The 27,235-nt window shown below is 41.5% G+C and overlaps 1 protein-coding gene and 1 long non-coding RNA gene across 6 annotated transcripts in view; one reads left to right on the top strand and one right to left on the bottom strand.

The window, feature by feature from the left end:
• Positions 1-14,135, top strand: part of LOC125408269 (uncharacterized) — a 15,149-nt gene extending 1,014 nt beyond the window's left edge. The window contains exons 2-4 of one of the 2 annotated variants that reach the window (XR_007234434.3): positions 196-7,626; positions 7,779-7,987; positions 12,709-14,135. This is a non-coding gene — a long non-coding RNA (uncharacterized LOC125408269). Of the gene's footprint in view, positions 1-195; positions 7,627-7,778; positions 7,988-10,499; positions 10,624-12,708 lie in introns of those variants that run through there. The other variant, XR_007234433.3, reaches the window with a different exon arrangement.
• LOC125408266 (uncharacterized) lies at positions 610-27,235 on the bottom strand. 4 transcript variants are annotated; one of them, XM_085689872.2, is made up of 8 exons: positions 26,699-27,235; positions 26,366-26,465; positions 12,006-12,166; positions 9,851-9,939; positions 8,869-8,995; positions 7,451-7,534; positions 6,304-6,377; positions 610-5,888 (listed from the first exon to the last, which is right to left on the bottom strand). In XM_085689872.2, exons 5-8 carry the CDS (start codon positions 8,900-8,902, stop codon positions 4,476-4,478), a joined length of 1,605 nt encoding a protein of 534 aa, XP_085545998.1. In that variant the 5' UTR covers positions 8,903-8,995; positions 9,851-9,939; positions 12,006-12,166; positions 26,366-26,465; positions 26,699-27,235; the 3' UTR covers positions 610-4,475. The 4 variants fall into 4 exon arrangements, with proteins under 4 accessions (XP_085545998.1, XP_048302353.1, XP_048302352.1 ...); XM_048446396.3 differs by lacking the exon at positions 12,006-12,166 and having other exon boundaries at positions 26,657-27,235; XM_048446395.3 differs by lacking the exon at positions 12,006-12,166.

The raw sequence follows: 27,235 nt of genomic DNA, 5'->3' as shown, positions 1-27,235 counted from the left end.
CACTAATTTATGTACACCTTAGGGTATTTTATACACTGTCATCCTTAAATCTTTTAGGTCCCAGCCCCAGGTTGCATTTCAAACATTTAAACAGAGACCGGAGACTGCAAGTCTGGTCACCTGAGCAGGTGGGAAGACTCACACAGCAAAAATATTGCCAAAATTATTGAAGCATGCCAGTATTGTACTTTTCAGATGATGTCCTGTCCTTCTGGCAGAATTATGCTTTTCTCAAGAAAAGAACTTATAGCTACTATCTGTTGTGACCCTGTGCTGCCCCCTGCACCTGCCTGTTAAAGGTATGTTCTTTGGGGATGGGACTAAGGGCTGACCCAGACAGTCCTGAACAAACATTTACATCCAAGCATTACGTGGATTTGCATGTATCTAGCAGGCTTGAGTAACATACTTGGGGCATTTCAGGGAGGGGGGCAGCAGCACTTCCTTAGCTAAATTCACTTTGTGTAATGTAATGTCACATCAAGTCTGTTACTTTTCTTCTATGGCAGTGTAATGGTACATTCACTTCTAGGTCTCTGCGGTTGTGATGCTAAGGAAGAGAATGTTGACTGTATGCAAACTGAGTTAGAAAGAAACAATATTAACAGATTTTATTTTAAAACTGAATTTAATGTTTTAGAATAGCAACTAAAAGCAAATGGAGTACATAAATTTCAAGCACTGGGTAAAATTTCAACAAAAGCATCATTACAAAGAGAAGGTACATGCAACAAATACAGAAAAAAACAAGTTGCTAAAAATCCAATTTGTTACTAATTGCATTATACATGATGGTCTAAAAAGAATTGTTAATCTGGATTTTTCAAGTATTCAGATTTTTAAAACTTCAACTAAAGTATGTATAAAAGACATCTACAACTGGGATACAAGCCAGTGGTTAGCATGTGTAAAGCCCTAAGTTTGATCTTAGCACCCCCCAAATTTTCTTAACTAAAGATACAAAAAGAAAGCTTATATATATAGACATGTAAATACCTACCAGAGTCAATGGAATAAAAACTATATCAGAAAGTTTTAATATTTCAAGACAATTTTGCCCTCCCAAATTATTTATCAGGCCCCCAACTCCACCTCTGGGTGCATTTGGTTTGGTTTTGTTTTTCTGTTTTAATTCGGTTTTTGTATTTTTAAAACAGTGTTTCACAAAGTAGCCTAGGCTCAGGTTACCCTTAAATCTGTGATCCTCCTGCCTTGGCTTCCAATCTCTAAGATTACAGTGTGTGGCAACACACTCTGCTTTTGAGACAGATACACTCCAAAAGAATACTGGATACTTTCAAGGTTAACTCAATGTAAATACAAGAAATCGCTGTAGAATGAAGATAGACTCAAAGTAAAGTTAGTTATACAACCAGGAAATATTAGGAATACAAGAAAAAATAAATTTTTGTTTCATATGTCAAAATGAAAGCATATCTAAGAAAAATATACTCAAAAAATTTTAAATAATATTGTAAATATTAGGTGTCCTATAAACATAAGATTCCAAACAATTGAAGAAGATAGAATACAGGTACCCAAAAGTATCGATTATTCTAGCTCAGGATAACGACAAATTAGGAATTTAGAAAAGTGAAGAACACACTCACTGTAGTATACGACACTGTTCTGATCTACAGCTAAAAACCAGTCAGTTCATTTTAAAATTTGTTTTGGTGGTGCTGAGGACTGAGGGTCTTGCACACTGTGCTCTACCTGTTCCCTACTCCATTTCTTCTTGCACAAGGAGAACTTCTACACAATGTTACTCAAGGATATCGATGATAATCTTTATGTGAAACAATGGCTTAAATTGTAGCTCAGTAGCAGAGTGCTTGCCTAGTCCTGGGTTTGAGTCCCCAGCAATCAAACAAAACAAAAATGATCCTTAATGTCCAAGTTGAATATAACTAGGAATTTAAGGTTAATATAAAACAACTAATATATCATCGCTATTAGTAAATGACTGCCTTTATTTTAGAGGCCTTCTACTCATTCCAGGATTTATTAGGCATTATGAACCAAGGAAATCCTAGGTACTTTAGCAAATGAGTATGGTCATCACAGAGGACACGGGGAAAGCAATTCATGAATCCAAGAGGAATTTTACTTCACAAATAAAGAAATACTATAAAATCATTATGCAAAATTAAGATATTAAAAACACCCTTCTATCTAATAAGAAAATCAGTATGATGGAGAGCATATATCATTATAATTCTAAAGGAAAATATGCTTTTACTACTTTCACTAGTGTCCTGGACATCATACTCATTTCTGTAAAGAAACAACTAAAATAGAAAAAAAATACCATTATTATCTACAGATATGACTACCTATCTGGTAAATCAAAAGAATCTATGTGTACTGATGACCCTCTCAAATTCTGGTTAAATATAAACCGCACATGATTGTCCAGGTAGGGTCTTTAGAATTTCATTTGATAGTCGAGAATAATAAGTGGAAACCTCACCCAACAAGGCTGCAATCTTGTCAGAAGAGGAAAAAAGCCTCATTTCAGGCTTTGTCATGTGTAAGTGACCGCATGCTAGGACGAGTCTGCACCAGAGTCAAGCATGTTATTTTTTTAATGTGTGTGTATGTGCATGCTGGTGTGCTTACACATTAGCATGTGGCATGTGAAAGCCAAAAAATACTATCAGGTGTCCCCAATCACTTCCCATTTTATTTATTGAAGCAGGGTCTCTTGCTGCACTGAAGCTCATGGATTCAAGTAACCTAGTTACCTAAATCACCTGAGGATTCCCATCTTGTTTCCAAGCATTGGAATTACAGGATCCAAATTCTGGTCCTCGTGTTTGCATGGCAAGAGCTTCTCCCTCTGAACCATTGCACTAGCTCCCATGCTCTTTTCTTGTCTGAGAAAATAATTTGCTGTACATTATCTTTCAAGGGCTGGAGATAAAAACTAGTTTTGCATATGCTAGGCAAGGACTATTACCACTGAGCTAAATCCACAGTCCTAAAGTTTTATCCAAAAGTAGTGAGCTAATGAGAACATACAGTAATACATAGATATATGGAAATGTCATACGGAACCCAATACTATGGTAATCTAAAATTTTGTTTCCTTTAAAGTGAATTTGAAAAGACCGTGGTTTCTTTTGTTCTGTGTAATGTTATGGCAACACATCAAGTGGTGTGAAAGCTGTGGCATGCATGTACAAGTACAGGATAACTTGTAGCAGTTTTCTCTCCTTTCACAAGATAGGGTCCTGGGATTGAACTCAGTTCCTGATTTCATTTAAACCAGGTAAAACACATTTACCTTCTGAGCCATTTTGCCAGTGCTGGCTATGGTGCCTTATGGTACTGAGGCATTGCAGTAAAACGTACTTAAACAGATACAAGTAGCTTAAAAACTGAGCGATAGGTACGGGCTATTCTGGGGAGGACTCCCTTAGGAAGGAGGACCATGTTACTGGAACATGAAGAAAAACTTATCAGTGATGTGTAATGATAATGAATGAACATTACATATGTAATGCAAAACCGTTATTCTTGCAATTTGTGTGAAGTTAGAAATTGAGAGTGATAAAATTGGAAATTTATGTGACAGCTGTAATCCAAAAGGAACTTAATTCCTCTTGAGTACTTTAGGTAAAATGTAAAAGGGGAGAACACGGAAGCTAAGAGGGAGTTGTTAAAAGAGAACTGTACCTTGAAACATTCTCAGCTAATCCACATTACAATAACTGAGAAATCTGTACTAAAGAGACTAAAAGCCAGCTAGGGATGCAGCTTAGTAGCAGAGTACTTACCTAGCATCCATAAAGCTCTCATATCATCACAACCACACTGAGAACAAAGTTACTGCCACTTCAATCAAAAATAGATCCAAAAGGTGGGATAGAATGTACTTTCTGAATTTTATAAAGGAACACAGGAATAATATCTGTAAATGGACTGGTTACTAAGAACGGATAAGGACTATTTCTTGGTATGCTTATTGGACTCAGTGGGGTCAGGGTAGTTGCCTGGATTGTGTCTTTCCACATTACACACTTGTCCTATAATATTACCTTGGCTTGTGAATTTTCACATTAAAAAGACACACTGACAGCCACTAACCCACAAAAGGATCAAATCTGTTTCATTATTTCATAGCATTTAGAAATGTTATAATCACTAAGAGTCAAGCATCAGAATGAGGTCATCTTGTATACTGGCCTCATTTATGACCCACAAATACTCAGATTCAGATATTCATGAAAAGGTTCCAGGGATGTAGCTCAGTGATTGAGTGCTTGCCTAGCATGTGTAATATTCTAGGTCAATCCTCAAAACTGCCCAAAAGAAGAAAAGTTTGAGGGGGCACCTAAATAATCCTATTTTCATAAAAATAGGATAGTGTCTAAGGTCAGTGTGAGCCATTATAACCCACACAAAGCAGCTAAGACTAACTTGATGATCTTTGGTGTCACTGTCAGTATTTAAAGGTGGCAACAGATGGGCTAAATAGCAACACTCACACCCTCACACTGATAGGGCTTCTCTTCAGTGTGAACTCTGCTATGTTTCCTTAGACGTGAGTAAACAGCAAATGCTTTCCCACACTGCTTACATATATAGGGCTTCTCTCCAGTGTGGGTTCGCATGTGAATGTTAAGGGATGTGGAATATATGAACGCTTTCCCACATACATTACACACAAAGGGCTTTTCGCCACTGTGAATTTTCAGATGTTTTGTGCGATGGGAGGAAGTTATGAAGGTTTTCCCACAATGGACACATTCAAAAGGCTTCTCTCCTGTGTGAGTTCTCACATGATGAATCAGGCCAGAGGTCCTGGTAAAGGCCTTCCCACACTCCTTACATTCAAAGGGCTTCTCTCCACTATGAATTCGTACATGTGTGGCAAGGCCCGAGTACTGAGTGAAGGCTTTCCCACACTCCTTACATTCATAAGGTTTGATTCCAGTGTGTGTTCGTATATGTTCAGTAAGCTGAGTAGATCTAGAAAAGGTTTTTCCACACTCCTTACACTCGTAAGGCTTTTCCCCAGTGTGAACTCTTATGTGTTCAGTAAGGCCTGACCATCGAAGGAAGGCTTTCCCACATTCCATACATTTGTATGATTTTATTCCAGTGTGAATTCTAACGTGATCATTAAGGTATGACATATTTTTAAAAGCCTTTCCACACTCCTTGCATACAAAGGGCTTTTCTTCATTATGAGTTTTTACATGTGCAGAAAGTCGAGAAAAATTAGCAAAGGACTTCCCACATATCTTACACACTTTGGATTTTTCTTCAGTATGTATTGAGACATATTGAGTTAGGTGTGAGGAAACCGTGAAGGCTTTCCAACATTCCTTGCAGTCACAGAATTTTTCTCCAGTGCACATTCCCATGGGATTATTAAGGCATGCAAAATATTGAAAATCCTTTCCACATTCCTCAAATTTGTAGGGGGTTCTTGCATTGAGAATTGGAAGATGCATAGCAAAGCTTGTGGGATGAATAAAACCATTCCCATATTTATTCCAGTCAAATGGTTCTCCTCCATTCTGAGGCCTCATATCTGCCTGAAAGTATGACTGATTAAAAAAGACTGTCTCATAGTCTGCGCATTCAAAGGGTTTCTCATTTGTACTAGTGCTCGGGTATATGATGTTTGGCGTCAGACTGAAGATTTTTCCACACTGATTAAGCTCAGAAATGTTCTGTCCAGTAGAGGTTTCCTTGAGCAAAGAAAGAATGTCTTTCCCATACCAGTTACACTCAGAACTGTATCCTTGGCTCTGCATGCTGACCTCTGGGTTAAGGCATAATTGTTCACCCAACACTTCTCCACATGGCTTAGAGTCACACAAGTTCCCTTCACTGTGGTTTCCTGACTGTTGAGGAAGGGATGAATCATCTACCTGAAGACAAAAACAGTTTTATGTTCATTATGAGCTTTACAGTTTCTTCTCCATGCATTCATTTCCTGACCTCTATTTTTTCCAAACTGAATGACAAAATCCCTTGGCCAAAATCTTGATGACTGGCTAATTATATGCATTTCTTAAAAAGGTATATACTTTCATAAAATTGCTAAAAACTTCCATGTCTAATTATATATGTAGAAATACATAGTAATGGAAACAATGAGACATAATCTTTATGGTATATTTGGGGAATTTCCCAATTCATGATATTCCAAATAGTTTTCCAGAAGTATTAATTCCTCTTGGGTATAGACTATTCATCTCAAATATCTCTCATCTCAAAGAGTTTTCTACAAAGGAACCCCCTCCTCTTTTGAATATGAAGTAGAAAATCCTTTGCTGATCTCACCATTTCTATTGCACTGGAACTTGGCATCTTAAAATAATTCGGAAGCTCTGAATCATCAGGTTGTAATTCCAACTCTGAAGTTAAACAGAAAGAGAAATGTAGAAAGTTCAGAAAACAAGAGGTATGTACAAGAAATTCAAAAGTGGTAAGGGTTGTTTGTCCTTCTTTTCAAATTAAGCACATTAAAAAAATAAAAATGAAGGCTGGAAAGATGGCTCAGACATTAATGGCTAAGGCTGAAAACCAAAGAGATGAGAAAATAAAGTGAGACAGACAAGATAGTGCACAACTGTGATCTTACGGTCTGAGAGGCAAAAGCCAGCGAATCTTAGGTTCAAGAGCAGCCTGGGCTATATTACGACACTGTTTCAAAATTAGTAACAGAAAACATGGAAAAGGGAGGGTCGGGGGGATGACTAGCCGTTAAATCAAGAAGACCCGAGTTTGAACCCTATATATAACCCACTTTGAAATACCAGGAATAGTGATAGATGCTAATAATCCCAGCACTAGAACAGCAGAGAAAACTGACTCCAAAGTTATTCTATGACCTCTATAGGTGTGCTGGGATGTGGACACACACACACACACAGAGACACGCAGGCAGACAGACAGACAGACAGACACACACATAGACACACTCTCTCTCTCTAGCTCTCTCTCCCTCCCCTACATGTGAAAGAAAATAACGGCACAGATTTAAGGATTTTGTTATGACAAAACTTTAGCAACAGAACTGCTCAGTGGGTAAATGGTTGCCTCACAAGCCCGGATCCTGAGCTCAATTTCCAGCACCTCCAAAATAAGAACAACAAAAAAGCTGCAATAAAAAAAAAAAAAAATTTTTAAAAAGTAGAGTCAACATTTTATTTATTACAAACTGATCCTGTAGCAATTACAGCAACAGGAAAGTCAGAAAGGTCTGGGAAAACAGTTAATATTGAAGGACTAAACTTAGGAAATGAAGCACATAGTGTTGTAAGACCACAGGTATGCGCATGAATAGAAACAACAGATTGTGTAAAATGGAAGATATCTCAAACTCTGAAAAAAATGGCTCTAATCTCTGAGGCATACATTGTAAGAAAACTTGACTATGGTTGCAAAACAATACTGAACTCAAATGGATTTTTACATGCATACTCACGTTGAGGAACTGTAATTTCCACCGTCTCCAACTCTTCTTCTTGTTTTAACCAGGGGGTCGGACTAGGAATGAAGAACTGACATCCTGTATATACAGAAACATGAATGGAAGAGCTTCAAACAAAAGATGACAAACTTTCATATGGCTAAGGAAATCATAGTTCAAATGAAAGCAAGGTAATTCGTTCAAAATGAGCAAAAATACAATTGCAGGGGAGGGTGGGATGTAGTTTAGTGGTAAATGCCTACTTTACATGCCTAAGGCTCTAAGAGCAATTTTTAGCACCATAAAAGCAAACACAATGTTCTTATTTCTGTGTCCCAAAAAGGACCCCTGAAAGCCAAATGCAAGTTAATGTGCACTTTCAAGAGAAGCCGTACCTCAAGGATAACACATTTACTAGCATGTAATGTCAGAAGCTACGCCCATAAATTACCAAAAATATGGCTGTCTAAATGAGCTGGACAAAGAGAACTGCAACAGACACGCTCATGTGGGAGGGGCTCAACCCTACATAAAGAACTACAGACAACTAAGGTATGCTATGAGGGGAAGAAGAAAGACCACAGCAATCAGTAAACCTGAAAAGATAACTATACAAGTAAAACTATCAAGACTTTATAGATTGTAATTTATATTTAGGAATACACATACACACACCAACAATTAATGAAAAGAGACCGTGAATTTGAAGAGAGTGGGAATATTACTGGATGGAGGAAAGGGAGAGAGGAAAGAAAGGGAAAAGAAAAGAACTTCACTGTGGATTATTATGTATTAGGGTAAGAATTGTATTTGTTGGAGCTGAGAACATGGCTCGTGATTAAGAGTGTCTGCTGCACAATTACAGGGACCTGAGTTCTGATCTCAGAAACCCACATAACAAGCAGAGCATGGTCTTGAATATGCCTGTAACTACAGCCCTGTGCGGGGTAGACAGGATTGCTAGGGCTGAGTAGCTGAAAACACAAGAACTCTTAAGTTCAGGGAGAAAGCCTGCCTCAAAAGAATAAGGTAGTGATAGAAGAATACAACAAATGCCCCCTCTGGTTTCTGCACACTCACAAAAAGTCAGTCTGGGGTTTGGTTTTTGCTTTGTTCTTTCTTTCTTTTTTCTTTTTTCTTTTTTCTTTTTTTGGTACAGGCTTTTTATTACATAGCCCTGGTTCCTGGCCTGGAATTTGTTATATAAATCTTGAACTCAGAAATCTACCTGCATCTGCCTCCTCCTCTCAAAGTGCTGGAATTAAAGGTGTGAGTCCCTCGACACCACCAACACACAGAAGCAGTTTCATTCTAAAAATTGCACCTGACATTCCACTATACTCATAATTAACACGATCAATTTCCAACACATTAAGAAGCATGTAGCATGTATCTGTTTCATAGAAGGTAACGAGGAATGCTGGCAGCCTTACCTACTGAGGTCAAATTTTCGTAGTTCTCCAGCATCACCTCTCTGTATAGATTTCTCTGAGTCAGGTCCAGTAAAGTCCACTCATCTTGGGTAAATTCCACAGCCACATCATCGAAGGTCACTGAATCCTAAACCATTACACACATGTTGCTTTGAGCCAATGAACAGTCTTGCTAGTACTCAATAGAAAATTAGGAAGGTGGACCTAATACCTATCCATGGTTCTCAGATCAGCCTCAATCCAGCTACAGGAATCAATGGCCCCAGGAACTCCTCCCTCTAAACTCACTCTGCTAACCTTCTACTGTCACATGATTTTAGCAGCATTTCATAAGCATGATTTCTACCAGCACAGCCAGCTAGATGCTCTTCTGGTCCTATTGTCTCATTGCAGTACATTCCTAAGCAAACTGTAGATATCTAATAAGTAGATCATCTGGGAAAGGATGCTCTTGCCAGTCTTATCATATGCCAGAGCACTCAAGAAAACAAACAAACAAACAAACAAAAAAATGCAGGTATCACATGAGGCTCAGGATTAGTAAGTAGAGGTCTATGACTGCAACCCCCAACACGGGGGAGGAAGGTTGAGAGTAGCAGGACTATTGAGTTCAAGGTTAGGCTATATAGCCAGACCTTAAATAAAACAAAGAAATAAAAAAATTACCTGGTGGAGTTGGGGATATAGCTCAGTGGTAAAGCATGTGCCTAACATGGGTAAAAAGGCCCTGGCTCAATCCCCAGCCAAGCAAACACAGTGAGCAGCAATTACAGAAATACTAGTATGGTTTGCAAGGTAACACATCACCGATCTAAGGCTCTGCTCCCCAGGAAAATTTGCCAGACACTCTTCACCCCCTAGAGAAAATGCATTTCCTTTAAGTCCTGGAGGCTGAGTCTGTCTAGATTCTAGACTCCAGAAAGAAGCGCATCTAGATCACAGATGAAAAGTTCTATTTGGTAGAAAGATATTTTCTTTTTACCTGGTAACAGTTTGCCTGGTTGTCAGTCACTGTCCCTTCTACCTCTGTGTTTTCTTCATAGATGTAGATAGGCTCTCTTGAAAGAAGGCCTGATAGGAAAGAAAGACGGCATCAAATTCAGAGCCATGAAGTTATTTCACTCTAATATGACATTCCCCTGCCATCTGCACACTCATCATATCACATAAATACATGTTCCTACCAAGAAATGCCAAAGCACTTCCGTCTCCTCTGCAGTCAGGGAAGCAGGCTAGGAACTGTGCCGCCTGCTGAGGAAGGGAGTGTTCTCACTTAATAGAGAAACTTAAGGTGTGAAACAAAAAAAAAAAACCCCACTGACTCTGGGGCTGGTGAGATGGCACCATCAGGTTAATCTGAGTGCTCAGACCTGATGCCCAGAGTTTGATCCAGGATTCCACAACAGAAGGAGAAAATTAACTCCCAAAAAAGTCCTCTGACTTCCACATGTTCCCTCACTCACACAAATACATACACACAATAATAATTAAATAAAACAAAAAGTAAAAAGAAAAACATGACTCTAAATTGCCCCTGGTGACAGAACTCATGACAATTATATAGCACTTCTTTGGAAAGCATACACACCGGAACCCTAAATCACAGAGCACTATTATGTGACCCATTTCAGCTCTTTGTGAATGAACACACAAGACTACTGAAGCCCTGCCCACTGGACTTTGCTGTGCAGGAGAGACCTAAAACAGTCTAAAAAAGAGCTTCAACAAGGACTTACCATGGGACAAATCAATGGCTGCCATCCCGTGATGCTGATGGTGAAATGTGCCTGAACACTCCCTTCCCTGATGCCAAGATCACTTCGGGACAGCTTATGAATCTAAGTGGACAGAGGCAATCTCCATTCCTCTTAATACAGGGTTATATGGAGTCCTGTTCACATCAATCATTAATCAACAACATCGAACGTCAGTCAGCAAACATCACACAATAGTGCTCACTCTCTGCAAATAATATATGTGAAACCCACCGGCAAACATCTACTTACTAACAAAAGCCATACTCATTTACATTTATTAGCTTTGTTAAAAGTTGTGCTAGCACCTTTACTAACTCCCATGTTATCATAACCATCCTACACAGTAGATCAGTAGATATGTTACCCACACTAAACACCCACACCCAGGCAGCACTAGTAATCAGTAGTACCCTGCTTGGAAATGAACTGAGACTTGATGAAGCTGAGTTTGTCCAGAAAGTTTGATTTTCTCTGACCACTATTGATCCATAACATGACCAAACATGGGCCCACCATAGCACTATTCAGGACTCACTATTCCATATGTAAATGACTACTTATAGCTACATATTATGACTTAATTTTAAAAAACAAAAACTGAAATGTTTTTAATAATTAACATGACTGCTATCTGACAACTCTTAAGTATGTCTGGTGCAAGGCCCGATGCCACACGCTTGATACTAGCACTTAAGAGGCCAAGGCAGGAAGACTGTAAGTTAGGGCCTCAACCACATAAAGACACCAAGTCTTAAGAAACAAAAAATGGGGGAAGTGGGGGTGGCGCATGCACTTGGGAGGCAGAGGCAGAGGCAGGCAGTTCTCTGTGAATTTGAGGCCAGCCTGACCTTCCTGGATAGTAAGGACTACACAGAGAAACCCTGTCTCAAAAAATAAACACAAGAAGTTTGGAAAACCTTGTCTATTTGAATCTATCTTACTTTTCTTTCTTTTTAAGGAAAGTATCTCATATACTATGCTATAAAGGCTGGCCTTGAACTCACCATACAACTTCTGATCCTTCTACTTCTAACTCACAGCTCCTAGAACTGCAGATGTGTTCACCATGTCTGGTTTATGTGGCACTGGGAGGGAACTCAGGGCCTTGTGTATGCTAGTCAAACACTCTATCATGGGGCTACATGCCCAGTCTTGTGTGTGACTGTAAACTGTACCCAGGGCCTCATGTAACCTAAACACATACTCTACCACTAATCTATACCCCCAGGTTCCAAATCTTTTAAAACTACTAACCTCATTTAGCATAAACATAAATCAAATGTCTGGAAAAGAAAGTAAGCATCTAAATTTTTTATTATGTACTAAAATGGTATTTTCAATATATGGGTTAAAAATAAACATTATTACAAATAATCTTACCTCTTCTATTTCATTTACTGTAGGAACTGGAAGTTTATTTCAGGTCTGGCTTATTCTTTAATTCTTTCAGCAAATTATTAGGAAGTCCTATTCCTGTGGTAGGCATGAGCAGAGCAGGGAAGGACACAGAAAATATCCTGTTCTGTAAAGATCTAGAAGTCCTATGGGGAAATATAATCATAACATAAGTGCTACAGGGAAAAATCAAGCAGGGGAGGAGAAAGTCCTGCATATATATACACACAGGAAGCACAAAACTGCAAACTGGTTTGGGACAAGATAGCAACACAAAAAGAAAACTAACACTGGCTGCATCACCTTTGACCAAGAGATTAGAGTAAGAATTGACAAGATTTTGTTTTTTAAAGGAACTGAGGGCAAGACAGATAGTTCAGTGGTTAAGAGCATTGCCTGCTCTTCCAGAGGACCTGGGTTCAATTCCCAGCACCCACATGGCAGCCCACACTATCTGCAGAACACACCCAACATTTGCCTCTGACCTCTACACACACACACACACACACACACACAAACTCAGAGCACATTTCAAGCACTAGGGTCTTGGTTGGAAACACTAGAATCATACATAAATGCTCTTTCCTGTTCATACTGGCACAGAGTCAAGGGCTGGCCAGATTCCGCCCAGCTCTTTAGTATGCAGTCCATTTAAAGTATTAAGTTTGCCTTTTTCTTCTCTATCCAGACTCCCGCCCAACAGGAAGATGTGGTTGGCCTTGAACTCACAGTCCTGCCTCTACCTTCTAAGTGCTGGCACGTACCGAAGTCCTTCTCAGGATGCTGGGGAGAGAACCCAAAACCTTGAGCACAATAGGCAAATGCTAAACCAATGAAGCTGAATCCCCAGCCAGAGAGGTTGATGTTTTTGTTTTCAAGGGTTTTTTTTCCATTCTTCAACAATTTCCTTCGTTTTTTTCTTTTATTGTTACCTTGCGATATGTATTTTAAAAGATTAACTCTTTAAAAACAAACAAAACCCATGAAAATCAGGCACGGTGGGGGAGGCTTTGCAAACCTTTCAAGACAGAAGTAAGAAGACTTCAAAGCCAGTCTGGGCTAAATAGCAATAGTAAAACAAAACAAACCCAGACCTATAATCCCAGCTACTAGGGCGGCTGAAGCAAAATGACAGGATCAATGATAGGATAGAAAGCTCAAAGCTAGCTTGGCTACAGAATGAGTTCAAGGCCAGCCTTGGCAAGTTAGTGGGATCCTGTCTCAAAAAGAAAAAGAGGGCTAAGGATGTAGCTCAGTGACACAGCACCCTCGGTTCAATTCCCAGTATCCAACCCCACACACACATAAATAAATAAGGGCCAATGAGATGGCTTGGCAGACAAAGGTTCTTACTGCTGAATCTGATGCCTTGAGTCCTATGCATCCCCGTGTCCCACATGGTAGACTGAGGGAGCTGACTCCTTACCGTCACATGCACACTGGCATATGTTCTCTCCCCACAAATAGATGTTATACATCCAACAGAACACATGCTTACCTAGTGCTGTACACTGCGCTTCAATGAACCCTACAAGTCCCATAGCCCATTAACCACCAACAAAATTCACCCTCACAAAACCTCTATGCAGCTTACTCTCTAGTTGATGATCCCAAATGCTGGACTAAATAATGTCCTAAAAAAAAAATCACATTTAGACTCCAAGGACAAATAGAGCCCACTACATTTATCCCTAGAATCTTGACTGTTGGTCCCTTGCTAACACATGCTGGGGCCTCTCAGACACAGAAAGTAGCAGCAGCGCTCCTTACAGTGGGAAAGACACCCAGAAAAAATCAAATGAATCACAATGTCATGTGTGGGTGACTGAGCTGCAGTGTCAACTATGGCTCCTGTCTTGGGAGGCCGAACACAAGCTTTAGCTGCCAGCAGTCACTGTTGGGATAGAACGCAAGGGCTCATGTGTGGTAGCTAAGTACTTTCCCACAATATCCCCAACCATGACGGTATATTTTGTTGAGATATTATCTGATTCCATAGTCCAAATATGAGCATACCTCACTACACCCACAAAATAAAGAAATGGAAAAATTAATTTTGTAAGTCTTTAAAGTTTTTTTTAAAAAAGCTCTTTTATTTACTTATATATGTGGCTGTACTTGCCTGCGCAGGCATATGTGCAAGCCAGAGATTGCTATTTGGCATTTTCCTCTATGGCTCTTATTTTTTGAGACAGTATTTCTTACTAAATTTGGACCAGACAGTATTCTAGACTGGCAGGGCAGTGGGCTCCAGGAGTCCAACAGTCTCTGCATCCCTCTAGTACTGGAGTTACAGGCCCACATCACCACATCCAACTTATTTTTTTAACATGAGTACTAGGGACTCAAACCCACCCACACTTCCTGCTTGCAAAGCTATCTCCCCAGTCCTCAGATAACACTCAGATCCACTCTCTAAGATCTGGCGTGTGGGATGATGAACACCTGTAATTGCTGCACAAAGGAGGCTGAGGCAGGACAGTCACAGGCTGCCTTGGCTACATAGCATGACTGACCCAAAATAAATAATAAATTAATGCATTTTTTAAAAATCTAGAAGGAGGAAACACTACAAGGCTATTAGTACAAACACAAAATCTAACAGGACAAATGACAACCATGCTGAATATCAAATGTTTCTCAAGAGAAAATTAGGGCACTGATCAATACATTGTAAACTGGAGAGTAAGTCTTCATGAGATCTTCGAGGATCACTCTGTCATGTAGCAAACTGGTGGACAGCTGAGAGACAGTGCACAGAAAGGCTCACGTCAGAAGCACGAGTCCAACAGTGCATGTTCAGAGGCAGGTTTGAGACTGACGGCTCCAGAAGGCTCTGAGCTCAGTGTTTCTGTCACTGTGAAGAAACATCCCACTGAAGTAGCTTGAGGAAAAATGTGTGACAGCTCACAGTTCTAGAGAACAACAGCAGGACCTGAGGCATGAGGCAGCTGGTCCCGCTGCGTTTGCAGTCAGGAAGCAGGTGATGAATACCGTTGCTCAGTTCTTTCCTCCCAGTCCAAGACAGAACCATGCTGTCTATTCAGGGTGGCCCCGCCCAAATCTGCCTGATCTAGACAATCTCTCCCAGGTATAACCAGAGGCTCATTTCCTGGACAATTTTAGGTACTATCAGGTAGAAAATCAGTAGAAACCATCACAGGCAGCCTTACTGAAAGATGGTAGATATTTCCGGGAGACCCAGTTGGAGGAAGTAGGTCATTGGGGACTCCCTTTGACAGGTGTGTCTTGTCCTTGGCCCCATCCAGTGGTTTTTCCTGTTCTGGCTGCCAAGAGGTAAAACACAACCTCCTTCACCATGTTCTTGCATCCTGATGCTCACCTAAAGCCTAAATCCACAGGGCAGCGAGATCAAGGACTGAAACGTCTAAAACAATGAGCCTAAATTCATCTTTCCATGAGAGCAATGTTACACATTTCTCTAGCATTTCTGTCACTGACAAACACAGGAGTCTTTCCTGGGAGTCTGGGTAGAACATATATACAAAAGTTGTGGAGGGATTCAGTTGGTAAGTAGGTCCCTATTGGTGGTGGCAATGAAAACAACTTGAGGGACAGACCATCCTTATCACACTAGTACGTCTGAGAGACTTGGCTGAGGGATACTGAGGCATCAAGAAAGTAGGATGGTTTAACTTCGGAAAGATGGCTCAGCAGTTAGAAGCACTGGCTGCTCCTCCATCACTGCATGCTCACCCACACAGTGGCTAACTACCAGCTCTGTAACTCTAGTCCCAGGGGATGAAATGTTCTCTTCTGGTCTCCATGGGCACCATGTATGCAGTGTACAGACATATATGAGGGCAAACACTTGTACACATAAAATAAATAAAGGTTTAAAACAAATGTATAAGCTGTGCAGTGGGGGCGCACGCCTTTAATCCAGCACTTGAGAGGCAGAGGCAGGTGGATCTCTGAGAGTTTGAGGCCAGCCTGGTTTATAAGAGCTAGTTCCAGGCCAGGCTCCAAAGCTACAGAGAAAATCTACCTTGAAAAAAAAATAATAAATAAAACAAAACAAAATTGTACAACGTGTGGGGGGGGGGTCTGGAGAGAGGGCTCAGTGGTAAAGAGCACTGGCTGTTTTTCCTAAGGATCTAGGTTCAATTCCCAGCACCCACATCAGGCAGATCAAAGGAAACACGACACTTTCTTCTGGTCTCTGCAGACATCTGCACTGACATGTACATCTCTACATGTAATTAAAAATAAGTCTTAGAAAAAATTTTAAGTGGCCAGGGATATAGCAGTGGTGCCTGCAGAGAATCACAAAAGCCTGGATTACACTCCTAACACTACATAAACCAGGCATAGCCGTACAAACCTCTAATCACAGTATTTAGAAAGTAGAGGAAGGAAGATTAGAAATTCAAGGTCATCCTCAGCTACGTAGTTCAAGACTACTTGCCTTTAATCCTAGCATTTGGGAGGCAGAGGCAGGAGAATCTCAGTGAGTTTGAGGCCAGCCTGGTCTTCAGAGTGAGTTCCAGGAGAGAGCCAGGACTACACAACAAAACCATGTGGGTGGGGAGGTCCAGCTTTAAATGAGAACAAGGCAAGAAAGCGCTCAGGCTATACTATAGGCTTCTCTGGCATTTAGCTTAGATGACTTTGCAGACCAAGGAAAACAGGGTACTGGTAACAAGGACCATGAGGAAAGTCAATGGACAGTTTTCAGGTAACACGGACCCAATCTGTGACACCTTCTAGATGAAGATATCCTCAAAAGGAAAATCTTACCCACATCATATGATAAAGGCTGAATAACCAGAAGATATCAATATGCCAAATGGCTGAAATTTCCTAAAATTATTGAGGCACCTGACCCACCAAGCCATATATTTGGTCATGTGATAAAAATCTGTCATCAACAGGAACAGTACAGAAAACAAGCTGAGTGTGGTAGTGGTGTACACCTATAATCCGAGCGCTCAGGAAGCTGAAGCACAAGAATTGGTGCCAGCCTGATGATTACGTCAAGACAAAGAAGACACTAACTGGGCTGGTGGTGACTCAATGGCAGCATGCTTGCCTAGCATACATGAAGCCTTGTGTCCCTTCCCTAGCATTACATAAAACCAGGGGTAGAAACATGTGCCTATAGACTCCACACTATGAAGGTAGAGACGGGAGGATCAGGGGCTAAAGGTCATCCTTAGGGTTCAAGGCTGGCCCGGTCTACATGAGACCCAATCTCCCACAAAAAGGAAGGAAGAAAAATTACACAATTCTGTCAACTCCAGAAAGCACAAGTAAACTATGAGACCTTGTGGCAGACTGTGTGATGGACTACCTTAATACTTGTTTCAGACGTATTGTTCCCAAACATCGGACAAGACCCACTTCACAAATGAACCTATGACATATCAGCACCACCTAGAAGGAGAGCAAAGAGATAAAGTTCTATGGTCCCAACTCTGGAGAGCTCTATTACCAGAAAATTATCCCAGTGCTGAAGGCTGAGGAGTAGGCAAAGCATGTGCCATGCAAACACAAAAACATCAGTTCAAATCCCCAGAAATCATGCAAAACCCACAAGCAGCAGCAGCATGGATGTCTGTAATCCAGGGTGCCTACAGAAAGGTGGAAAGTAAAGACAAAAGCAGCCCAGAAACACCAGAAAGCCCACTGGACATAGTGGAAAAACAGACTCAAAACAAGGTAGAAGGCAAGGACCAACAGCTAAGTTTGCCAATCACACATTCATATATACGCACTCACCCATATACATAGATATATATATACACACACTCACACCCCACATGCACCAACACACCCATATACATAGATATATACACCCGGAGAGTTTTTTAAATGAATGGATAAAATATATAGTTTTAAAAAATCCTCTCAGTAAAGAACATTAGAAGGCCCATCATGAGGAGTTGCCAATCATTCATCAAGGGTACAAAGACCAAAATGGTGATAAGGACATCTGTACAGGCATGGGGGCACACACTTGTAACCACAAGACTTGGATAGCTAAGGAATTCCAGGTCAGCCTGGGCAACACAGTGAGACTGTCTCTGTCTGTCTGTCTGTCTGTCTGTCTGTCTCTCTCTCTCTCATACATACACACACACACACACACACACAGAGCAGACTGCCTTATCCGGAAGGATACAAAGTATCAAGATACTTGTGACCTGCCTGAAACCCATCACAGATGATCTAAGAGAACCCAATCACTGGGTCAGGAATGCACTCAGTGGCACAGAGTGCTCATCTCCCAAGTTCAAGGCCTGGGTCAGCCTCAGCACAGGGGAAAAGCAGACTTATCTGAGTTGTTTGCAATGTACCCTGGAATTCCTTCTCCTACTCTAACTAGCCCTTCACCTCCCTGGAGGAGAATCCAGAGTAACTTAACCCCTGGAACTCTTGAACACTGACACACCCAAGGGTGACAGCCAGAAATCTCCTCTGCCAAGATGAACCTAAAAGGACCAGGCAGCTTGAAAATGTCCTTATCATCTTCCACATATTTCACTTGGGGGGATCCCAAGGAACTAGCTGGTATACTGACAAAGCTCAAAGAGTTGTGGGCCAGGAAGATAGATCAGCAGGCAAAGGTGCTTGTGCAAGGCCTAATGACCTCTCTGGGACAGGGAGAAATGACTCCTTAAAAGTTGTCCTCTGACCTCCGCAGGTAAGCTGAGGCACATCCTCTAGATATACAAAAATAAAATCAAATTTTAAAACACTGAAGAGTTCCTAATACTAAGTCAATCAAGGCATGTACATATTGTTGACTGAGTAGGTTATGGGAAAAACAATTTCAAAAACTCCCAGCAGTATCCATGAGATTCCTGTGTCCACACTATAAAAGGTACGCTCCTGTGCGTAAAATGGAAGCAAATGCCTTTCCTACCTCTACAACTTGCCACGTTCTAAACCGGAAAAAAACGAACAAATATGAGTTGCTGCTCTGTGGTAAAACACTGGTTCTCCGCAGTAAACAGAAACAGTCAAAGATAGGACAAGAATATACATGAACAGACAGACACACATACTTTTGTCTCTTGCTTTCCATATACATGTCGCTATGTTCACACATGGGGCACTGTTATCAGTCAGGGTTCTCTGGAGGGACAGAACTTACAGAATGAATATAAGGAGAAGGTGTGGCCCAGATTAAAGGGAGATCTTTCCTCCCCACAAGAGCTGGATTAAAGCTGTTTCTTCCCACCTCAATAGAGCCAGATTAAAAGTGGGTCTTCACACTTCAAGTGATTTAATCAAGAAACTCCTCATTACTACAAGAAACATATCCCTTGGGGCTGGAAAGATGGCTCAGCGTTAAGAACATTGACTGCTCTTCTAGGGGACCTGGATTCAATTCCCAGCACCACATGGCAGATCTCAACTGTCCATAACTCCAGTTCCAGGGGATCTGATAATCCTCACACAGACATGCACGTAGGCAAAACACTAATGTACATAAAATAAAATTAAGTAAATATTTTTAAGGAAGGAAGGAAGAGAGAGAGAGAAAGAGAGGAAGAAGGAAGGGAGGGAGGGAGAGAGGGAGGAAGGAAGGAAGGGAGGAAGGAATCCTTCCTTCACAGGTATACCCAGCAGCTTGGGTTTTCATGAATTCCAGATGTAGTTAAGTTGATAACCAAGAACTGCCATCACAGGCATGCATGTAGGTGCAAGTGTGTATGTTAATGAGGAGGCCTGAATTTGATTATAAAGAGTCTTCCTCGGTTGCTCTCCATCTTGCTGATTCAGCTAGTCTAACTAGCCAGCTTACTCAAAAGATCCTTTTATCTCTGCCTCCTGAATACTAAAATTAAAGACTGGCTGCCACACCCACCCAACATTTACGTAGGCTCTAGAGATCCAAACTCCATTCTCCAGAACCCAGAAAGAGCTTGAACTACTGACCCAGCTTCCCAGCCCAAGATTCCGTGTTCTAGTATACAGTAGATGTCCCTCGAGTCCTTGGGCAATAGGCTCCAAGAACGCTGCAGATCCCAAAATATGCAGAAGATATGTAAAAAAAAAATGTTATTTGTGTATTACTTATGTACTTCTGGATATGATATCATCACCAGATTACTCACAATATCTAACACAGCTTTTAGAATGTAGCGCCATTGCCAAAGTACTTGCCTACCATGCATGAAGCCTTTGGTTCAATCACTGGCACAGCAAGGCATAGCCAGTATTGGCATATGCCTGTAATCTCAGCATTAGGAGGTGTAGACAGAAGATCAGGAGTTCAAGGCAAACCTGAGCAACATGAGAGCCTGACTCAAAGAACAAAATAAAAAGCCCTACTATAATATACATGCTATGTGGTTGTTATGCTGTATTAAGAAAATAGTGATAAAAAGTCTATACTTATACAATATTGATGCAACCACCGAGTCAGGAAAAGATAGCAGGCAGCTATAACACCAGCACTTAGGAGGCTGAGGAGGGAGGAGTGCAAGTTCAAGGCTAGCCTAGACTACACGGTGAGTGCCAGGACAGCCTCAGCTACATGGTGAGACTATTTTCACCCAACATACCTGCACACCCACCCCACCCCAAAAAACACCAAATAGATGTGGTGATGTATGCATGTAGGACAGCATGTAGGAAGAGGACAGTGAATTTGAGGCTATTCTGAGCTTCCTCTCAAAAAAAGATGCAACAAATGCCTACATCACATACATCAAACAATGTAACACTTTCTTCTGACATCGAAGGCTGAATCAGGACTTTACATGGCATGATCTCCTCCACAGAATGAGCGGGAGAACACATGAGTACACATGAAATTGGCTTTAAGCAAAGAATTTTTGCCTTCAGTTCCCTTTTAGATTCAAGGAAAGGTATTCCTCAGATAACACTGGAAATAAGACTGTCACCTGGTCATTTGAGCTGTGTCTAGCACCAAATACCTAATCAAAAGGCAATGGGGCACTAACCCACTGGCTACAGCAATTGTTACCAACTAACAAAGGAAATCTGGAGTTCAATATACTCCCATAGTACATAAAGTTAACAGAAAATTACAACTAAAAATAAAACAAAGGAAAGGGGCTGCAGAGATGGCTCAGTGGTAGGGAGTGTGCACTGCTCTCAGAGAGAATCAGAGTTCAATTTCCAGCACCCGTGTTGGCAGCTCACAATTGCCTATAACTTCAACTCCAGGGAGACCCAACTCCACTGGCCTTTGGAGACACACACACACACACCTAAAAATCTATAAAAAGAGAAAGAGAATGAATATATTCTTGTTAAAGGAAATATAGAAACAACTGAAAACAACCACGGCGGGGAGGGGGATAAAAGCCATGGGGTGGCACACAGCTGTACTCGTAACAACTGGGAATCTGAGGCAGGAGGATAGGAACTCAAGGCCAGCCTAAGCGACATGACAGGAGCTGTAGTCCTTTCCCACTGGATTGTAATAACTGGCCAAACATTCAATCTCTTTTCCATTTTTCTTTGCAAACACTGGAGATGAAATGTTTTATTCTCCCTTTGAAACAAAGTCTCATTATATAGCCCGCATTGATCTTATGCTCACAATCCTACCACTCCCAGGTACACCTAATTCAGCTCTCACTGCCGTTTCTGATATTGGGGATGGAACCTAAGGCCTCCCTCTTTTTTACTTATTTTGAAACAGTCTCACTAAGTTGACTCTGCTGGCATTGAAGTCACATTATAACCCTTGATGGCCTTGAAGTTTCAATCTTCTTAACCTACTTCCTAGTAGCTGGGATTACAGGACTGAGTCACCAGTCCTGGCTCTAATTTAACCTCTGGATATTACTACTACTCACTCGGAATGTGTCTAAACATGAGGATTAATGAATATAGTTTGTGACAGTGATATCATGTCTACATGTCCTCACTCTGGGGAAGAATTACAACTTCCTTTGTTTTTTCTTAGCTAGAATATTAGCTTGTTTGATTACTATTAAAAATGTCCAATACATGCAAAAGAGCTGAACAACATTACAGACTGTTGCAGTATGCCTCAAGTTTTCATTGAACACATGCTTTAATACAACACTAGTTCTCTCCCCTTCCACCTTTGCTACTTGCCATGTAGCTCAGGCTGGCCCTGAGTTGTACCTGCCTATCTTCCAGGTGTTATGATTACAGGAGTTCATCATCATACTCAGACACATGAAATTTTAAGCCAGTAAATGTGTTAAATACACTAATTAGTAAGTATACATGTTCTCTTTTTATTTTTTTTAAATATTTACTTATTTATTATGTATACAGTATTCTATCTGTGTGTATGCCTGCAGGCCAGAAGAGGGCCCCAGATCCCATTACAGATGGTTGTGAGCCACCATGTGGTTGCTGGGAATTGAACTCAGGACCTTTGGAAGAGCAGGCAATGCTCTTAACCACTGAGCCATCTCTCCAACCCTCTTTTTATATTTTTTAAACAAGTGTTTTCTAATAAAGTCAAGTCCATGACTTGACAGAGGCAGGCGTTCTTGTGTGGAAGACAGAAATGTAGCTTAGTAATACAGTACCTGACTAGCACTCACAAGGTTCTGAATTCCGAGGGTAGGAAAAGGAGATGTCAAAGAAACTCATCTGTGTGTGGTATCTACCACTGATTTATTCCTCCAATTAATTTTAAGATGAGTCTCCTGTCTCCACCTACTGACTCCCAGAATTTCAGGAATATATACTATAGTCAAGTGTACACAGAACTAACTACAGATGGAACCCAGGGCAAGCAACCTGTCAGCTGAACCGTATCCCCAGCCCCCACAGTTGTTTCTAACTGAATACAATTTTAGATAACAATTGTGAATATTTTCAATAGTATTCACATTTAAGTAATATTTAAATAATAGTTTTTACTTTTATACTAACACTATAAGGTCAGAATATTCAAACATATAGCAGATACTACCAATAGTTGGAATTACTTCACTAAATTCTGTCCCCAGCATTATATATACAACCTTACAGCTGTATGGTAGTAACTCGTCACTAATTTGTTCGTTTGGGTTTTCAGAGACAAGAGCTCATGTAGTCTAGGTTTACCTGGAACTCAGGATGTCAATCAGGCTGGCCTAGAACTCGGGATCCTCCTGCTTCACCTCCAAAATATTCTGATTACAGGTGTTTACTACTATACCTAGTTTTCCCTTTGTTTTTTCTTTTCTTTTTTTTTTTTTTGACTCCTTTGACACTATGAACTTTTTTTGCTTGTTTTTCAAGACAGGGTTTCTGTGTATAGCTTTGAAGCTCATCCTGAAACTCGCTCTGTAGTCCAGGCTGGCCTCAAGCTCACAGAGATCCACCTGCCTCTGCCTCCCAAGCACTGGGATTAAAAGAGTATGCCACCAGCACCCGGTTGACACCATCAATTTTTATTCTGTTCCTTAAATGGCAAATATAGAAAATAACATGGATATTATCAAGTCAAAGTATAAATATCCCTTGATATTTCCAGCTACACCACACAGGCAGGGGAGTCTTCTGGTCATTTACCCTGGAGGGGTTCCAACTCGCGTCGGTATCTGTAAGCAGTCACACAGGACTGGTTCCTCCTGTAAGTAGAACTAGAACATTCATTCCCCCAGGGAAATTGAGTCCTAGTTTGGATAGGAGAAATCTGAGACAGCCTAAAAACCTCTCAAAGAGGATTTGACTGTTTAGGAACAAAAACATTTCCTTTAACTAACACAGGTGAACTTTCTACCCTGTTCTGTTTCATTGTTGTGATTATTTTATAGGTAGGTATGAGTGTTTTGCCTGCATGCATATCTGTGCACCACTTGTATGCCTGGTGCCCATTAAGGCCAGAAGAGGGCACTAGATTCTCCTGGAACTGGAGTTACAGATGGTTGCGAGCTGGCATGTGAGTGCTAGAAATCGAACCCGGGGCCTCTGCAAGAGCATCCAGGGTTCTCAACCAGAGTCCCCTTGTCCACTTAGATAGGGTCTTGCTATATAGCCTTGACTGGCATCAGACTTGCAGCAATCCTCCTGCCTGTCTCTACCACTCAACTGCTGGGATAAGACTTGTGTACCACCAAAGAAAACGAGTGAATTATCGTCAAGCCTGGGACTAACTCTTAAGGCTCTTCTCCTGCAGTGTACAAACACAATTAGTCACTGCCTACCATGCTCTCTACCGCCTACGTCCTTCTCTTTCAACACAGTGAGCCCTACACCCTATCATTTCGTCTCAACTTTAAACTCACTTGTCTTGGGAATGAATATGATCCAAATACGCTATATGAATGCATTAAAATGTCACAATAAAACTCATTATTTTGTTCAATGAATATATTCAAGTAAAAAAGTATATGGAACCATTATCATTGCCCGGGGAAGGAGGGGGGGTAAGAGGAGAAGCACAGAGACCAGAGAGATGGCTGAATGTGTGAAGGCATTTGCCACCAAGCCCAAAGGTCTACAGTTCCCTGAGTTCAATTCCCAGACCCACAAAATGGAAGGAAGACAACCAGTAGGTTGTCTTCTGACCTCCTCACACACACCACAGCACAAACATGCACTTATGTGGACAAAAGGAAATGTAGTTTAAGAACTTAAAAAGACTGGGAGTGCAGTTCAGTGATAGAGCACTTACCAAGTCCAAGGTTCAGGGTTCAGCACCACCCCAAGGCTTTTGTCTGTTCCTCTCACACACAAAGGCGTGCACACACACACACACACACACACACACACACTCACTTACTCACTCACTTTTAATTCTTTCATGTACTCTCACATACCAATAGGATGTATTAACTCAATAGAGTATATTAACTTTCAAAACTCTGATCAATTTGTAATCCATTTATTCTGGGTTTTGAGAACAAGCTTAGGCTGGATTTCTTTCACTACCCCTCCCCCTTCGTAATGCTGAGGACGAAGCCCAAGGCCTCAAACATTCTAGGCAAGAGCTTTCCCACTTCACTCACTCAGCCAAAGCATCAATTAGTCTACAAAAAATAAAAAAAAATTAAATGGAGAAAACTTTTTGTCTTTTGTTTTTTGTTGTTGTTGTTGTTTCCCCGAGACAGGGTTTCTCTGTAGCTTTGGAGCCTGTCCTGCAACTCACTCTGTAGACCAGGCTGGCCTCAAACTTGGAGGTCAGGCTTCCTCTGCCTCCCGAGTGGTGGGATTAAAGGCATGCGTGCATCACCACCAGCCAGCTAGAAAATTTCTTAAACGAACAAAAATGTCTACAAAAACAAACCATCAAAATATACAGAGAAATGGGGGGAATACACACCTTCTGAAAAGTTAGCATAGTGAACAACATCACTGGCTCTGGGTTCAAAGATTCTAAAAGCCATTTGAAATTTTCAATGTAAAAATCTTGAAGAGGGGAATTTAAGAGATAAATGGCTTATTGGTTAAGAGCACTGTTCTTCCAGAACCTGAGATCTGGTTCCCAACACCACACCAGGTGTCTCACAACCTCCTGGAACTCCAGCTCCAAGGACCCATGCCTTTTCTGCCGTACGGAGACAGTGCACTCGAAGGCATAAACCCACATCCCATATATAAATATCTAATTTTTAAAAAATAACTAAAACTTAAATATACTAAATAAACAAGAAAAATGCCTTAGAGATGCCTGGGTTTATAGCTCGGTGCTAGGGAGCTTACCCAGCATACACAATGTCCTAGATCCAATTGCCACTATCACAAAAACAAAGAACTTTGGAGAGATCTGAGATGCAAAGACGCCCAATTTTATAACAATAAAGAATTCTGATTTCACACAAAGAAGATATTATTGTTTTTAATTCTCTTGGTTGAAACATTAACTATTAAGGTCTTACTGGGTAGATAGCTTCATTTTTTTTTTAGAAGATGCATTAACCATTCTGTCAAAGTATCATGCCTGAAATTCTTAACTTATTTCAAATAGTTCACCATAAAACGTTTTCTTTTTCCTTGGAAAAAGCCAACCAGTACTAACCTAACAAAGCCTCCATTTTTTAAAGTCTGCAAGGAGGCATAGGCCTACAGCGGTCAGACAATAGCTAACTATTTGGGCTGGGGTGTAGCTCAGCAGGAGAGAGCTTAGCATCATGAGGTCCCGAGTTCCACCTCCAGCATCAAATCAGAGTAACTTGGTAGTCTTACTTTTCTTCGACACAAAGAGACCCGTGTAGGGTCTATGTACGTCTATATTTACATACTGATAAATGCATCCAGCAAGTTACCTTTTTTTAAAATCAGAATGCAATGTGCTTCAGGTAAACAGATGTTCCACAAAAGCTAAATTTTTGGATAAAACATTGCTTTCCACAGACACGCACACACACCAAAAGAAAAAAAGAAGAAAAAAAAAAAAAAAAACCGAGGAAAGGGTTGTCCTCACCCACCTTTTGGCCAGAGCTCGGCTGCAGCAGACAGAATCGCCCCGTCCGAGATCGGAAGATGCAGCGTCTCAATGTGATGCCAATGGCGGAAAGTCTATTCTTTCTGGAGAGGGAGGGAGAGAAAGCAATTCCACAAAGGTTACTTTACACAGGCTTTAGAAGAAAGGTGGATGCAAACAGCTCAGGGCTGAGTCGTGATGCGCACTCGGGCCGCAGCACCTGGAAGGGCTGCAGAACCCGGAGGACGCGCGGCCCCGCGAGCACAGCTCGGCTCGCCTTCCCGCCGAGGCCTACCTAGTCTTCTCCCTCCCGGTGCCGGACCCCGCACCCGCTCACCGAATCCTCCCGGAGCAGAGTGGAGAGCACCCGGACAAGCGCCGAGAAGGTCTCGGAGCCCCGAGAAAAGGGGGGGGGCAGTTGGCATGACGTCACTTCCGCTTCCGGCTCGGAGTTATCGGCCACGTTGGATCTCTTCAGGCCAGAGGAAAAAAAAGCTTGTTTGTTCTCACGTCTGGGCAGTCGCACCTTTTTTCGGGTGGGCTCGTAAGGGGAGTAGCGACTGAAAAAGAGCAGAGAAGTAGCCGCCTGAAGCGAGGCCTCGGAGGGCGTGCCGAGGGGCGGGCTCAGGCCGGGTGTGCCGCGGTTGATGGCGGACCGGTGGGGCGAGGATGGGGGTGGGGACGCCCGATGGAGATGCTGCTGACAAAAGCTTTTCTGTCGGGCCTCTCCCTCACGCTCGCGGTGCCCTTAGCCATGTTGCATAATCTGCCAACCCAGGAAAAATGATCCGTCTGGCCCACTCAGTCACTGCTGTTCCCAGACACCTTTCTGTCGGTCTGTCTTTGTGTGCCTCTGGACGCCGTGCTTACACCC

This window comes from Myodes glareolus, chromosome 4 (assembly GCF_982192425.1).
Source record: "Myodes glareolus chromosome 4, mMyoGla1.1, whole genome shotgun sequence".
NCBI lineage: Eukaryota > Metazoa > Chordata > Mammalia > Rodentia > Cricetidae > Myodes > Myodes glareolus.
Note: the sequence above shows the minus strand (reverse complement) of the source record. Positions and strands in the feature narration are given on the sequence as shown.

What these genes read in the sequence shown, in the direction of transcription:
- LOC125408266 (XM_048446394.3), bottom strand. Translation starts at nt 10,629, where the DNA reads ATGGCAGCCATTGATTTGTCCCATG. An exon ending in AGCCATTGATTTGTCCCATG is followed by an intron (nt 9,940 to 10,604) that starts GTAAGTCCTTGT and finishes CTTTCCTATCAG; the next exon opens with GCCTTCTTTCAAGAGAGCCT. An exon ending in GGAAATTACAGTTCCTCAAC is followed by an intron (nt 6,378 to 7,450) that starts GTGAGTATGCAT and finishes GTTTAACTTCAG; the next exon opens with AGTTGGAATTACAACCTGAT.